Source organism: Budorcas taxicolor, chromosome 10 (genome assembly GCF_023091745.1).
Source record: "Budorcas taxicolor isolate Tak-1 chromosome 10, Takin1.1, whole genome shotgun sequence".
In the NCBI taxonomy this organism is placed as follows: Eukaryota; Metazoa; Chordata; class Mammalia; order Artiodactyla; family Bovidae; genus Budorcas; species Budorcas taxicolor.
Window position 1 is genome coordinate 10,892,127 of NC_068919.1, and position 17,164 is coordinate 10,909,290.

General features: G+C 37.7%; 1 protein-coding gene across 2 annotated transcripts in view; it reads left to right on the forward strand.

Annotated features, from left to right (window-relative positions):
- CMYA5 (cardiomyopathy associated 5) overlaps positions 1-17,164 on the forward strand; it is a 98,448-nt gene that overhangs the window by 61,156 nt on the left and 20,128 nt on the right. For both annotated transcript variants that reach the window (XM_052646587.1, XM_052646588.1), the window contains 5 exons: positions 1,023-1,045; positions 5,465-5,583; positions 10,167-10,316; positions 12,853-12,999; positions 14,301-14,448. In XM_052646587.1, the coding sequence (XP_052502547.1) occupies positions 1,023-1,045; positions 5,465-5,583; positions 10,167-10,316; positions 12,853-12,999; positions 14,301-14,448 (587 nt within the window). The remainder of the gene's footprint in view (positions 1-1,022; positions 1,046-5,464; positions 5,584-10,166; positions 10,317-12,852; positions 13,000-14,300; positions 14,449-17,164) is intronic.

Genomic DNA, 17,164 nt, shown 5'->3' on the forward strand with positions numbered 1-17,164 from the left:
CTTCCTGGGGACCAGATTCCTTAATTCAGATAAGTACCTGTGCACAGGGAATCCCTTGGGTGCTCCTCCAGTTTCGCCCAGAGGCAGCTCTTTGCTCTCCCAATTCCCTAAACCGCGGTAGAATGCTGGTTCTCCTCAGAGCCAGGATTAACCAGAAGTGTTGGCGATGTTTTCCTCGAGGGCAATTCCAGACCCAGCTGTCAACTCTGAGGAAAGCACCTTTCTATGATGAGCTGTCAAAGCTCCTCTGTCCTCCCAGCCCTTTAGTGAAGACTGGAGATGGAGCAAGGCAAAACTGGGCAGAAAATTTGGGTGGGATGGACGTGGCATCCTCAGAGGAGGGTGAAATCATTCAGTTGCATTATGTTTAATTAAGGCAAAGCTTTAGTATTTTAAAATTAAGTACCTCATGTAAAGTATAACATTAATAAAGTGCTTTGTGTTCCCTAAGAATCTTACCTGGGTTTGATAAGAGTATTTTCTTCTCTTTAGAAGAACAAGTTGTGAAAAAGAAAAGCATGTTTTTCCTACTTATAAAAGTGATATATATGCAGTTTAGAAAATTTGGAAAATATAGGAAAGCACAGAGAAAGTATCATCTAGAGATAACTACTGATTACATTTTGCGCTCTCTCTCTCACACACTGAACACGTTTCAGTCATTTTACTTGCTTCAGAGAATTCAGTTCTGGAAACTAATTCATTTGTTAATGAATAGAGAGAAGCAGAGCAGAGGCAAAGTGTTGCCACTTTGCTGATGGTAGAGAGCAGACCTAAAGCCCCCTCTATCCGAGACCCCGCTCCCCACCCCTTCTGAGCACTAATTCCTTTGCTGCGTGGAATGAAGCCCCCCAAAAGGAAACAACCTCAAAGGTAGCTGAGGAGTGTAATGATTATTAGAACATACACAATCTTAACTCTCCAGGGCGGTTTTTCTTTATGGTTGTTAACTAGTTTCTCTCTCTCTCTCCCCCCACCCCTTTCCCATCTCAATCTCTCTCTCTGTCTCATTCCTTCGTAAGTCTTTTGAGGAAATCAATGAAAGGTATAGAAAACGTGGCACAATGTAGTGGTGGCTGAGAAGAGCATGACTGTATGCTTTATTTTTAATATTTTGGTGCTTTATAGAAAATGAGCTGCCAGTTAAAAAAGACATACATGTAGTGAGCTCCTGGATTTGCACTTTTAGCTACAGTGCTTTTAAAAGCTAAATGAAAGCTTTTGAAAGAAAACTGCATGTGCTTTAGTTAAATAACAATTATCATAATGTAGGTTTTTAACTGCTTCCTTGAGATGTAATCTGTATTTCTAACCTAATCTAGACTAGGCTATCTTTTCCGTCACTGTGTACAGAACATTTTGTATATACTTTGACTTATTGGTTGTATATGAGTATTTGAAAGGATCATTCATATCTGCCTTGAGCAATTTGATGACTTATGTAATCTTTAATGGAATGTTCTCTCATTTTCTCTTCAAAAGACAGGCATACATTTATCTTCTCTTTCTGTTCAGCTGACCTAAATGAATCTTCTTTTGATTTTTGTTTCGTGTTTGTTGTTTTTAACACTCAATCTAAGAGAAGTTCTTTAAAGGCAAAACACTCAACAAGAAATCAGGAAGTGTTGTTTATAAAAACACATAACAACAAATCTTTGTTTATCTTCTGAGCATCTGATAATGAGATGCTCATACTGATCTGACTAATTTTCGTTTCTGCCCCATAGACAGGCTTGAGGTCTTTCCTACAGGCTGAGCCTAATGTTTTTTTGTTTATTTCTTTAATCAATTTTACCCTTTTAATGTAAATTTCTAAAATTGTGAATATCATCTTCAGTTTGCTTCATTCAGTCTCAAATTGTAAAATAGCATAAAGTAAAAAATCAGGAATTTGTGATATATTAAAATATATAAAAATGGTTTTCAGTTAGAAACCTGATTTTTTAGATGAGAACCACACAGATGAATCCTATTTACCTGTTAAGGAAATCTATTCAACAGAATATTGCCAATATGTAAACATTTCTTCCATAATTTTATCATAATTAGTATGAAGAAAAAGATATAGGCTAGGAAATAGAGAATGAAAAAATTGATAACAAATGTATAATGAAACTAAAACTTCCCCCTTAAAATTTATGTTTCATATCTACATTAAACTATATTTACAACTTCTGGAAAAAAAAAGAATATTGCCAAAATGCTTTAAGAAAGCAATTTGTGTATTAATACTGGCAATAATCAATAAGGGTTTTATTACAGTGGCTTTGTTATAAATAGAATTACTCAGGGAGCTTTAAAAAATGCTGATGACTGAGTCTTACATCCTGAGATTCTGGCTTAACTGCTGTGGGGTGTGGCCAGGGCATTTTTAAAGCTTGCTAGGTGATTTCAATGGACTGGCAGGATTGAGAACCTCTGGTTTATAACAGCCTGTCCTCTGGCCCAGTGGTGCCACAGACTGGCTGTGCCTGAATTACCTGTGTGGTGATTCCGGGAGCTCCAGCCCAGATCTACTACAGGAGAATCCAGTAGTGGGACCAGTTCTGGACCAGAACTGAGACCAGTTCTGACACAGGAGCCAGAGGCACACTGTGCAGGTCTGAAAACTGATACCCAGGCCTTGCTCCCAGTTTTCTTTATTATTTTTTTAATTACACACTTCTTCTAAGTATTATTGATGTTTATTTTTACCCCCCAAAGTATATGGATTTAGAATGCCATTCCATATGCACTGGACAGCATACAGGCATTTTTGCTTATTTATTATATTTCATCTGCTTGTGGAAGAAACTAATCAGCAAGAAAGTTTAGTGAATGAAAATTTGCAAATGTATTTGCCTTTAAAAATGCTATAGTTTCACATTTTTTATTTTTCTAAACATTAGAATATTAACTTGCTAATATGAGTTGACATGTGTTTAATTCTAAATACCATTTCTTTGGTTTTGTGCTTGAACTTGTTCATCTGTGTGTCTTTTTAATTAATTTTGATCTCATTGTCCAATTGGCAATGAATTAATCTTTGCTAAAGCTGCATGTTGCCAAAAGGAAAGTATACTTGGGATAACCATTATTTTTCTGTAAAGAAAAAAGATAACAAAATTCAGGATTTGATGAAGAAATATGAACAATTAAAGAAAATCTTGTTAAATGTGCACATATGTGATGAAGATTGATTTTTTTCACTGAAATGAAACCTTTCAGGTTCTCATGATAACTTGTACCTTAAAGTCTCAATGTTATTGGTGTTCCTATGAGAAATGCTAATTTTCTAGTTCTTCCCCTTGCTGCTTTTTCTCCCTCTCATCGTATTATATATCTAAAGGCAATGCTTGCATATTAAATCATTTTTCACAACACCAAAAATGCTTAAATTAAAGAATGCTGTCAAGCATATTTAGACTCAAAATTTGCATATTCTGAAAAACACATTTGCTTAGAAAATGCTGTTCTGTTAAGAGGACGCATGCTTTTTCTGTTTTGCTCTTTTGTGTTATAATAATGGAAGAGAGTCTCAACCATTTGTAGGACCTGCTCATAAAAAGACATTGGCTTGCCCTTACACACACCAATAAATTTTAACAGATCAGTGCATAAGGGAAAATTCAAACATTTTACATGTTTTATCTATAGCTACAGCTTCTGTGCTATGAAGAGTCCTCCATTTAGTCAGTGACATGTACTGAGAGGGCTTAGTATATGCACTCGTAGCCCCTCTTTGTTCATTTTGAGTCTATTATTTCCTACCCCCTGCATCCCTAAAGCCTTAATTAAGGTTCACGTTGCCTTCCCTCATCTAGAGCATCCTGGGGCCTCCCAACTGGCTTCACTGCCTTTCCATGTGCTGGAGATCTCCCTTCAGACTCATGTCAGGGTGTTCTTCTAAAATTCCCTTGTGTAAAACCCTCTGTGACTCTCTTTGCCTTAAAGGGCAAAATGGAAACTCTTGGTGGATGTGAAAGACTTCCCAGTCAAGTCTCAAATCACCTTTCTAGTTCATCTCTAATTGTCTCCATTTCCCAGTTCTCAAGGTCCATGGTCCCCTGTGGCCCTTGAGTGTGTCTTACTTTTTTATAGCCCCATGCCTTCATTTATGCTGTTTTCTCAGCAACACTCATACTCTGTTGCCTAGGAAACTCCTAAAGATCCTTTAAGACTCAGCAAAATCACCTCCTCTTTGAAGCCCCTAATGGAGCATCTCCCTCAAATCAGAAGATAGTGAATTTTATTATTCGTAACACTTGTAAGCATAGTGAGCATTCATTAAATATTTCAGTTATATTTTATCATGTTTTCCACTTATACTGATAAATTTTCCAGACCTAAGATCCTGATATTCTTACCCAAAGGAAACCTTATCCTCTTATTGATTCACATATATTTATGGAAAGCGTACTATGTGCCAAGAAACATATACTGTAGAGAAACCAGCAAAGTCCTTTTTTGGCATGTAGATTATACTCAGGTGAAGTAGACAGAAACAAATAGATTGTAATGAGTTTGAGGAAACAGCACAACAGAGTTAAGTAAGAAGAAGCAGAGGTCTGGCCTCTCTGAGGGGCTGACTTTCTAATAGCGATCCAAATTAAGTGAAGCAGGAGCCACACAGGTGGCTAGGAGAAGAAAGTTCCAGTAGCAAGTGAAAAGGCTTAGAGTTTACTGCCCAAACCCCAACGTCCATGGAGTTCCTAATGGTTGATTTAATTTCTGGAAGGTATTTTCTGTCCTCTTGAGTAAGGTACACAGAGGAGAGCTTCTCACCAAATTTTAGGCCCTCATGCTAAAGATAAATGCTTTTGCAGTCCTTCCTTCCCCTGTTTCCCTCTTCAGAATCAACCCTTTTTTTAAGTCCATATTTCACCTGGATGCCAATGCTGAGCGCATCCCTCCTAATAGGGTCTTGAATATAAAGAAAAGTTAATAATTTATATACTGTGGCTTAATTTAGTCTTTCAAGAATAGACAGACTTTATCCTCCTTTGTTGCTGACCCAGTGCCTGGCACTTAGTAGATGTGTGTATTTTCTTGAAAGACTAAATGGCTAGATATATAATATTGAGAGTTGAAAACAGCAAAGACATCACAAAGTATTTGACTTTCCAGATGGGCTCTGAACCTTTTTTATCTTTAGGGAATAAAAACAATCATTCAAGTGTAATCATTTTTAGGACTAACTTTATAGAGGCAAAATTAAGAATGTATAATTCAATGGAATCTGTTCAATTTAAGGATATAGGAATGGAGTTTCTAATGTTACCAGTTGCACTAAAGAATCCTATGAATAGATTTTAGACGTATCTTTCCAGATTTTGAAACATTTTAAATCCTTTTTGGCTACCATGCCTCACAAAAACCACCACCACCAATACCAAGAACAACTTCATTTTGAATAATTGTTCTTAGCTTTCATTGTGTATATGTTAATAATTTCTTGACTTAAACAGAATTATTTTCCCAACAGGTTGCTTTCTGCAATGGAGAACACTGCTTCTTTAGAGAAAATGCCTGCCGCATTTTCGCTCTTTGAACATTATGATGATAGCTCAGCAAGAAGTGACCAGATGTTAAAACAAGTGGCTGGTAGGAACTTTGATATATTAATTACCTCAGTGAAATTTGGCAGTTATTTCTTGTTTGTTTTGTAAAGTTTTTGAAGCTAAGGAATTATAACTGGAAAAGGAAAAATCTTTCTTGTAAGAATTTAAAGCTAGATTCTGAAATAAAGTGTGAGACTGGCATACCATTTCAGTTATAAACGGCATTTCCATTTGAAGCTTTGTGACTGTGCTGGAATACTGAGGAGGCGGGACGAAGCAATGGAATCAAAGGGTCTTCTCTCTTTTTTCTCTAAAGAAGATTTCTCTCTCTTAGAGATTATTTGCTTCACGCCAGCAGCCAGGTATAAAAGGAAAGATAAATCAAATATTTTCATATATGTTGTACAGGTTTTTCTTTCGGAGTGGCTTTCCCCTCTTCAGTTGAGTTCTTTTTCCTTTTTTTCAAACTAAACAGATTAACATAGAGAACTAACAGCTCAGCATCATGCTATGTAGCCAGGAGCCTCCTCCTGCTCAGCTGTCAAAAGCATCCTGCCGACTCTTCAAAATACTTTTTTAATGTGCTATTTTAACAAACAAGACAATGAAATTTATTTAGATTTTTTTCAAAGCTACTGTGTTTCAGTGAAGTAACCAAGTTTCACTTAATGTAAAATGTACTCCTTAAAAGATGCTATAATCTTGCAAAGCAAACCATAAAGACAATTTCTGTTTTCAAATTGAGAATTAATTTTTATTCCCGTGAGGAGTTTTAATTTAGTTACTAGTAAAAGTCTACTGTGTCTTCAAAAAAACTGAAAAACAAAAAAGCTCCCCCCCAGCCCCCAACACTAAATAAAATGAAAAATTCAGTTATTTGTCCTAATGGATTTTCTTTAGGTATATCTCAGAACAAAGGGGTATTTTCTTATCATGTCTTTAAGAAGCATTTGAATGGAGCCAAGATTGCAAACCAAGAAATTCTGGTCAACAGAGTAGCTCTTTAATTTTTAAGGGATTAAAAAAAAAATTATTTGTTTTAATTGGAGGCTAATTACTTTACAATATTGTGGTGGTTTTTGCCATACATTGACATGAATCAGCCATGGGTGTACATGTGTTCTCCATTCTGAACCCCCCTCCCACCTCCCTCCCCATCCCATCCCCTAGGGTCATCCCAGTGCACCAGCCCTGAGTACCCTGTCTCAAGGACATTCTTTTGAATCTGATGGGCAGTGAGGGGGCGTTTTGTACATTTCAGAGGTCACAAAGTGTTAATGGTGCATTCACAAACAGTACATGTGGCAGTCCCAGTAGTTCCAAGCTCTTAGGGGGGACTGGTCTGTGAGATTTGAACGCCACACATTGCGCCTCTGCTTCAGAGAGTATAACGAGAAACAGAGCAGCCCTAATGGTTCTTCCTGCTTACGTGATGCCGGGCAGGGTGGAGACTGTTTCTAGTTGGACTGTCCTCTAATTTCACAACTCTAGGAGACAGGTTTTATTGTTATTCCCATCTGACAGGTGAGGAAATAGACGGAACAGAGACTTGTTTCTCATATTGCTCTAGATACACAGCTATTGGGGATGTGTGTGGCAGGGGTGTTTGGCTTTCAGAGTCTCTGCGCTTGATCCACTGGTCTGCACCAAAGAGGCTGAGTGTATTGCTGTGAAAGGGGGGATAACCATAGATTCGTGACACCCCAAGGCTTCTTGACTCTGCTCCTTAGAACTTAAAAAAAAAAAAAAATTTGTGTAAAATAAAATTGACCATTTTAACCATATTGAAGCCACCATTGTACAACCATTACCGCTAATCCAGCTCCAGAATTATTTTGCAAAACTGAAATTGTGTATCTGTTAAATAACAGTTCCTCATTCCTCCCACCCACACCCCCAGGCTCTGGCAACCACCCTTCTACTTCCTGTCTCTATGGATTTAACTACTCTTAAGTACCTCGTATAAATGGAATTCTGCAGTACTTGTCTTTTTTGCTACTGGCTTATTTCACTGAGCATCACGTCCTCTAAGTTTACCCGTGTTGTACCATGTGTCAAAATGCCCTACCTTATTAAAGCTGAATGAATCCCATTGTATGTCGATACTGCATTTTGCTTATCCATTCACTTGTTGATACACTTCTGAGTTCCTTTCACCTTTTGGCTACTGCAGATAATGCTGTTCTCCTGGGGACTTTCTTGAAAGCTCAGTTGTGTGGGAATCTGTATCCACTACAAGTACTGAAGCGCAGGCTGATCTAATGCTTAGCTCATTGAGCACGACAGCTCTTTATGGGCATGCTCTGTCAGGCAGAGGGAATCCATGGGGGTGATGCCTTTGCCCAGTTCCTTAGCCTATGTCTGGAAGCCTTAAAATCATTTTGCATTTTTGGCATCACTCTTACTCAAGTTTCTTACTCTAGAAGTGTAAATAGTGTTGATAATGTATAAAGTCAGAGCCTCTGATGTTCTTGTGCCGCATAGGAATTGTAAATCGAGCCACTGTTAGTAGATTACATACATGGAATATTCATACTCCATTTTAAATTTTAGAATAGTTTAAACAATAAAAGTGATCCTTGTTTTGAAATAAGATGTTTTAGTGTCATTGTTTTTAAAGGAGTAGGTTAGGTACAAAATTATTTCTAGCCTACATGCATTGCTTAGTTCCCTACAACTGCCTATTCCTTAAAATTTGTTGATTTGGGAGGGGCTCAATTATCAATTTAAAGTTTGCTAAGCTACCTGATATAAAGATTTCTGAAAAGATATTACCATTTTAAAAAGCAGGTAAGTCTCAATGTATAATTCATAGAGGAAAAGGGAGCATTTTCATTGTTTGTTCTTCAGAAAGTTCCCAGCACTACTTCAAAGATGATAGACAATAGTCAATCTGCTTGGCTCTTCCATAAACCAGGGCAACATGAAAATTTACTGAACTACATTTATCTGGTGGACCCCTTAAAATGTGACACTGACTTTCTGCTGGGAAGACAAACAGAAAAGTCAAAGATAGTGTAAGAGCCTCTGAAGCACCGTCAGCCCTTGGGGAGGTGCTCTGACAGGGGGGCTTCCTGCCCTCTCTTTCAGCCTCCCGGCACGTCTTAAACGTCTGTGGTCCCTCTGTGTTTACCCGATGACGGGTCTCTACTTCAGCTGCATCGTCAGGGCTGCCTGCCTCTCCCCTCCGTTTTCTGTGCTCCTGCAAAGGCCATGTTGCTTTCTGAATGTTGACACTGGTTACGTGTCCAGTACTTTGCTAAGCACTTGATATGCATTATCTTGCTTTCTACAACAATCCTGGGAGGAAATAGCATTATTGTTGTTTTCCTGTTTTAAAGATAGAGGAACTGAAGCTGAAGTAACAAAGCTTACAAGTAGGGGATCTGGCATTTAACCTTAGGCCAGCCTCTCCCCTCCAAAGCTCATAAACTTGCCCATTCTCTTATCTTCCTTCTCATTTTTCATAACTGTGTATTTCCTCTGCTCTTTATCTCTGTATTGAATCTTTTCAGTGTGTCTCTTTTTGTTCCGTTCTCTAAATTTAGAATCATTTATTTCTTCTAATTTCCACTTTCCTGTTGAACTAACCTTTGTTTTCTTTCCCTTCATTGTTGACTTTTTTTAAATAAAGTAATCACATAAAATTTAGCCTATATTATTCAGCAAGCTCATCTCTCAGGATTGTTGACTGGAAAATAATAACCACAAAAATAAATTTTAAAACAGTTCATCTGTTCAACTATGGGAATAACCTTTTCCTCTAATTTGTAAACTATACTCAATGCTTTTATATCTCAAAAATTTTGGAGAAGAATTTCATAGGAGCTGAATTTATGGCATTGTATGTACATGAATGTTCAATATGCATAATTATAAACTTTTTACATCTCTATTAAAACACTTGAGAACATTGTTGCCTTTAAAATCAGAACAATAAATTTATACTAGACATCTAAACCTTATATTTGAATCAGTCAATAGGGTGCTTTTCCCTCATGTAATTTTTACATTTTTTAAGAATTAAAAAAAATTGTAGGTATAGTCATGTTGGATATGGGAAAATGGGATAGTAGTTTCAGAAAGTGTATTTTGATATTTTATTCATGCAAGTCTTTTGCAGCCTTGATGATAAAGCAACTATAGCTAAAAAGGGTTTCATCGATCTCTATTTGAATATAGATTCTATGTTGACATAGAAGGATATGATATTGGTTACTAGCAATGCAAACTCAAGGTTTTGTTTTGAAGGAAAACCAAATCATTTGGTGCATGCTCTAACTTGTATAAGTTTATTACTCAAAGTATAGGACTGAAGAAGAATATTATCGAGTGATCCCATTGGGAGATCCATTTTTTTTTATATCTATGTGTATCATAGTGTATATGTACACATGCAGAGAAGACATTTTGGAGAGAGATACACACAACTATAATAACAATGGTTGCTTCCAAGGGATATCCTTGAGGTTGGGGGGCTGTTGAGAACAAGAGAGCCCTCCCATTTTTTCTCCATGTACTTCTATATTGCTTGTATTATTATCAATAAGCACAGGTGACTTTTGCAAAAAGAAAAAGAAATCAGTAAAACAGCATTAGTTATAATAAATCTTGCTTATATTCCAGTTCCACAACCTCCTAGATTAGAACCTCAGGAACCCAATTCTGCCACTAGCACCACAATCGCAGTCTACTGGAGCATGAACAAAGAAGATGTCATTGACTCATTCCAGGTTTACTGCATGGAGGAGCCACAAGATGACCAAGAAGTAAACGGTAGGATTGCTAACACATATTCAGACGCATATGTACATTTCTACATCTTAATGTGTAGTATTTAAGCATATACCTATTAGGACTCTTTCCACAAAGCATTTGTAGCCACTCATAAAAGCAACAATGAACCAGCAATTATATAATGAAATGACATATAAGCAAAATTTGGAAATCAGGACCAAAGGAAACGAGAATGAATAAATATTATCCTAATGATGAATAATTTAACACGAATAAAGTTCATGAATGAATACTTTTCAACATGAATATTTTAACTGAAATTCAAATTTGGCTTTGAGTTCTCAGGTCAACAAGAGCAATTGAGTGATTCTCATTTTCAGGCATGAGGTAACATACCAAAGTGTTGAAAACGAAGTTTCGATCAGAACTGAAGTCTAAAACACAAGCATAAAGTGTCCCACTTTGTAGAGGAGAAATGAGCTGTATATAGGACACTGTCCTCCACAGTAATTTTAGTGCAAAAGCAGCATTGGATATCATGGTTGGCATTTTCTCAGATCCCCCTTTGATAAAAGCTGCAAACAAACTATAAAGGTAAATTCAGAGTTCATACTTCTCAAGGCATGAGAAGACTGTATGGTATAGTCTTCTGGTGTCCCAAATTAATGTGAAGATAGAGGTAAAAGTGCTTGGGAGGGTGAATGGATTGCATGTCTTACAGTTGAGCCTTTTGTAAACATCTCTCTGTTTAGTAAGACCTCTAATAAGTCCTGGAAGCCAGGCAGTTTGATGGATCAGAGTTGGGAGTGCTGACATTCTGTGTTGCCTGTTGAAGGTAGACCCATATTTTTGGAAATTAGATGAGCATGTGACAAGATTGACATGGTATAGGAACCAATTTGTAATAAGAAATGAATTATAACTTATTTCGCTGTTAATCAGTATTTAAGTCTTTTGGGATGTCATGTGACACTTAAATTAGAAAAAGTAAGAAAGCAACCATAGGCATATTGTAAAGTTGGCTAAATTTGTCTGTAAGATCTCATATCTTATTGGGAACCTATTACCATATACCTGTCACAGCACAACAAGAAAAGTGCTCTTATTCCCACTTGCAATTGAGAAAACGGATGTGAGATTAAATAATTTGCCCAAGACCACAAAAATTACTTGGGACCAGGACAGGTTTTAAATAAATATCTTTCAGACTTCAAAGCTTATGTTTTTATTTGCTTGACTCTGTTTTGTTATACCACACTTCACCTCCCTGTATATCCAGTTATATCAAAGAACCTCATGGCTCTCCAAGACTCCTCTTAACAACTGTTTATTTCCTGGAGTACTTTATAAAAGTGCTTCACCTCCCCACCTTCCCCTGCCATGCCTCAAACACATACCTGTCTTGTGTCTCATTCCTTTGATGCCTTGAACTCTGCTGATGCCAGTTCAATAATCTGATGGTCTAGACTGTGATACTATGCTGTGTGTAATAGGTCCCCAATAACATATATTATGTGCTTTGTTAAAAGGAGTACCAGGCTAAATGACTTAGTCTAAAAGGATAATTCTATTGAGAATTGCAGTCCCAGGTTCTAGGCTACGGGGGAAATGTTTTTCAGTGTGTATATGTCTTTATGATGTTATTTAAGCCAAAATTTCATCCAGAAAGTATATCTCACTGGTAAAGAGAGATGCAATTGAAGGAACCTGCTGAGCTGAAGAGTTCCTAAATTTCCTTTAAAAGGGAATAATCTGGGTTTCTTAACTGGAGGGGTTTTGAAGATATGACATCCTAGAATAATATGAGAGGATACTTGGAATTATCAGAGGCTAATTTAGAAAAGAAAATCGTTCTTTTAAAAGGAAAGAAATTTCAGTAAGACTGATCAGATTGGCCCAAGGGGCAGGTGTTCAGAATGTTACTGAGTAATATTTACTACTAAAATACTTAAAGTAAAATAAGTAATTTTAGGAAATGTCTTGATTGAACAAAGTTATTTCTTAGAACAGTTTATGCTCTATCAACAGGGTTTAAGTATTTCTATCAATTATGGAAATCTCTAGTTGAAAGAATTCTGGAATTCATGATAAGGAATCAAGATTTGAGACTGAAAATCATACTGAATGGTTTGCTAATCTATAAAGATGCTTTTTAACAGTGTACATTTAGGAAACATGGGATTGTCCTTATTTTATTACGTACTCTTTCAAAATATTGTCATTGCTTCTTAAGACTTTTCTTGAGAGTGTATTACTAGAATTAACACAAATTCCATGCAATTTTAGTATTTGCTATTAAAACAAGTTACTTTAATTGTGGTATATGAAATTTGAAATCTTACTGATGTGCTATTACGTTCTGGTAAATGTTCACAAGTAATACTATGTCATTCTACTTATCTTTTGGAATGTTATTGCTTGAGTGTTCTTAAATGCTATCTACCACTTAGTGATATCTGTAAGTTTATCAGTTTGTATTTCCCACTGAAAAATGTGTAGTTGAATTTTTCCAGTAGCTATAGCTTTCAGTTAACTTAGGAAGATACCTCAGAGTTATGATTGTGTTTTATGCTAGATTTGGTAGAAGAATACAGAGTGACCGTGAAAGAAAGCTACTGTGTTTTTGAAGATTTAGAACCTGACCGATGCTATCAAGTGTGGGTAATGGCTGTGAATTTCACAGGATGTAGCCTGCCCAGCGAAAGGGCAATCTTTAGAACAGGTAAGGAAATGGGAGGGGCTTCCCAGGTGGCTCAGTGGTAAAGAATCTGCCTGCCAGTGCAGGAGACATGGGTTCGAACCTTGGGTTGGGAAGATCCCCTGGAGAAGGAAGTGGCCATCCACTCCCGTATTCTTGCCTGGAGCATTCCATGGACAGAGGAGACTGGCGGACTATAGTGACTCACCAACTAAACAACAATAAGCAACGACAACAAAAAGGAGATGTTACGGGGGTGTTAAGAGGCAATACTCAGTTCTTTACAGACTATTAAGATCAACCAATAAGCATTTGTTAAGCACCTGTTGCAGACTGGGTGTTGTATGGTGCTGCATTTGCAATAGTGAATAAGACTGGGCTCCTCTTTTCAAGAAGCTCATACTCAAGTGGGGGAGATATCAAACAAAAAATCATGGAAAATGTGTGGTAAGGGCTGTGATCCGGAAGGATATCCAAGACTGGCTGGGGCAGGGACAGGCTCAGGAATGACTTCCTAGAACTTATGCCTAAATGGACTCATTAAAGGACCAGTAGGAAGTAATATGTTAGAGGAGTGTATCCCATCTGAAGAAGACATATGAGCACAGGTGTCAAGGTAAGAAAGAGTAGGGAGTGTGCAGAATACAACTAGAATTTTGGTATTATTTCTTTGACTTAAAAACAAGGAGAAGAGGACACGAGTTAAGAAAGGCTAGTACATAGAGTTCACACTTGCTAAGGTAAGAAGCTCAGGCTTTCTCATATGGGTACTAGGAGCCCCCAAAAGACTTTTCAGCAATGGTATTCAGCTGGAAATGCATTCCCATGTTGGAATCTTTTCACAGGGGCTTAAGCAGGTGTGTCATACGCCAAGTTTGCTTTGTATTTCAGATAATTGTAACTCCCTTAGGGGGAGAAATGACTCACTCCCTCTGTTTTATTCTTTCGTCTAGCCTTTTAAAACAACTTATTGAGTACCTATTGACGGCAAGGTCAGGGCAGCTAACTTTTGTGTAAAGGAAGGGACAAAAATCTTCATATTCATTTGCTTGTATATGTAAGAAGAAACCCTGGTAGGATTTATAGAAGAATTTATATAAAGCTACTATTAGAAGCTGTTTGAGGATGGGTGAAAACTGGGCAGTTTGAAAGCAAAGATGAGAGGGAGACCTTTCACTATGTATATTTCTATGTATATTTTACCTTTTGGGTTTTCAACTCGGACATATTAAAAAAAATATATTAAAATCATCCCCAAGCCCAGCGACCAGGGAAGCAGAACTGCCATAGACAGCTCCACAGCTGCCCTGGTTCTCTCCCCGCAGCCCCCTCCACCCCTGTGATCCGGGCTGAGGACTGTACCGTGTGTTGGAACTCAGCCACCATCCGCTGGCGGCCCGCCAGCCTGGAGGCCACTGAGACCTACACTTTGGAGTACTGCAGACAGCACGCTCCCGAGGGCGAGGGCCTCAGGTAAGGACGCTTCTGCGTGGGAAGAGCCTGGTGTGCCAGAAACCCAGCGCAGGGCTCTTGACCAGCCTCTAAGTTTATGCTCACAGAGGGAGAAATGCTTCCTAAAACCCTGCTGTGCTAATGAAGCTGTGGACTGGATTTGCAACTCTATCACTATTCATAATGAACTCTAACTTTGTAATAAAGCACACGCTACAATGCAGAATGGTGGCTCCCTTGTAAGGAAAATGTGTGTGAATTTTAATAAGATAGAACATTCTTTGAGGTATATTTAACTTGAATCATTAGACAGGATATTGCATGTGTTCTATGCTTTTTTAGTAGTCATACAGAATAGGTACCATCTAACTCAGGAGACTAATAGTGAGCGTGTATATAATGTAAATTTGAATGTCTCCATAATATATTGGCAATAAAAAGGAACTAATTACATTTATATTATCACAGACATACTTGCCTCTTCTAGAGCATGAAAAATCTAGAGATTTTCCTGGAAAAAAGAAATGTAAAGCTCTCTCAATAAAAACTATGAAGCTAAAATTTATTAATAAAAGGCTGTGGGTCTTTGGTAAATGTTAATTTATTCACTGAGGTGGTGTATTCTTAACCTCCAGTCTGTGGCAATAGGGAATGATGTTCGATTATGAATATTTAGATTATTATTATTTATATCCATATTTTGCTAGAGACATTTAAAAATCAGTAATTTACTGAGGTAAATTATTTTGGCAGGATATGGAACTTGGAAATAATGGTATGAAATCAGACAGCTTTTTAATAAAGTCTATTATTTAAGCTCTTGATTATCTTCCCGATCAAGCCACAGCTATTTATTTAGTTATGATGTGAGGTTTGATTCAACTGAGCAATAATTATCATTTCTTTCAAGTATGTGAGGATGAGCTTCACAAAATAATGATCAAAGGATGAATCAACGCTGAGTGGAGTGTGTAAGGGTGAGATGTAGGCATTTCAGCTGAAGTGAGAACACAGTAAACATACAAGAAACAGCGTCTCTGTTAATGTGCCAATTGCTGGAAGGCAGGACTCAATGATTAGCAAATAGCTGAGTGGTTAACTCAGAGAGAGAAACACACACACATACACAGACAGAGACAGAGAGACTTAGGAAGAGAAAGAAAGAATAGAGGAAGGAAGACAGAGTGAGACAAAGACAGAAACACAGAGAGATTATTACTGGCTTCTACTAAGCATTCACTATATACCAGGTCACTGTCCTAAATGCCTTATGTATGTTGCTTTATTTAATCCTTACATGCACTCTGAGAGCTAACAGATGATTTGAGAGCCTAGCAGCTAGTGAGTGGCAATCAGGACTCAAATCTTGTTTTGTTAGATTTTAGAATCCAAGCTGCTAACCACTGTTGAATGTCACTCATGAGAGTCCTGGACATTCTCTGCATAAAAACTCTTGATGCTGTGAGAGCATTTGATCAGAAGTGCCTGAGTCCCCAGGCAATCTCTCCCATCATTCTCCATCATCAGTGAGGAAAACCCAGTTTTTTCCAAGGCAAGACCAGACCATGAAGGAGTGCTTTGGAGTGACTCATCCCTGTTATACCATTGGTCCTCAGCTGGCATTTGCATAAATAATACCAGCACAGTTGGGTTCTTAAATCAGCAGAAATCTGGAAACCCTGAAACCTAGTAGCCGCTTCACTGAGGGAACTGTGATGTCATCTCATAAGTGTGGCTTCAGGGAGAAGGAAAAGGGGAGAAGGAAGGAGGGCCTTTGACATGTCAGGAGCTGTGCTAAGTCTCATCTAACCCTCTTGACAATTATAGAAGGGAGGTCATGACTTCCATTAAATGAGACTCAGGGAGGTTAAATAATTTGGCCAAGGTATTAAATGATGGAGTGAGAGTTCAGAGTCAGGATGCAAACTCAGGTTCATCTTATTTTTTCTACTAGTTCTAAAACTTGTATCATTACACAGACGGTGTTAACATACCTTAACAGCCTGACAACTTGGAGTTATTGTATATCCTTGGTTTCTTTTGTCATATGAAAAACATAGATGTAAAGAGAACCCCTTTAGTTAATGGTTTTCCTTTCTCTGGTCATTCTGAGGCTCTCAAAAAAAGTCGATTTGCTATCAACAATGAAGAATGCATTCCAAACAAATCCTTCATCAAAGCTAGAGAAATCAATGCCAGTTCCATTTCTAGGGAAAAAAATGGCCTTCCATCAATTTCATTAAGACAAAAGTTGAGCTTATTAAAACATGACTTGTCATTCATTTATCCCTTTGAGACTTTGCCAGTGGGTTCTCTTAATTTTTCTTGCCAAAGGAGAACATCTGAGAGGCTGGATAAGCAGAAGTTTATAGAAGTTATGGACCAATACAAGAATCCTTTGTTATTGAATGGACCTGGTCCAACAAGTTTAGAAATGAAGGGAAATTCCACATTCTGAGCCTTGTTGATAGCTTGGGGCTGTGTTGGAGATGGAGCTCTTTTCCAGTTAGGTGTTAAAAGACCACTCAGTGCCCGGAGGTAGAATGGTATGTTCAATCCACAGCTCAAAGATGACTCTCCAGGCTCTCTGGACACCTGATGAATCTCGCAATAGATCGTTTTTAAGGCAAGCATGATTTTGTTGGCCGCAAATCACTACCCTGTTTATTTGATAAGTCACATCAGAATGCTCCCTCACGAATACAAGAAGCCTCAGTGCTTTATATTTCTGGTTGGC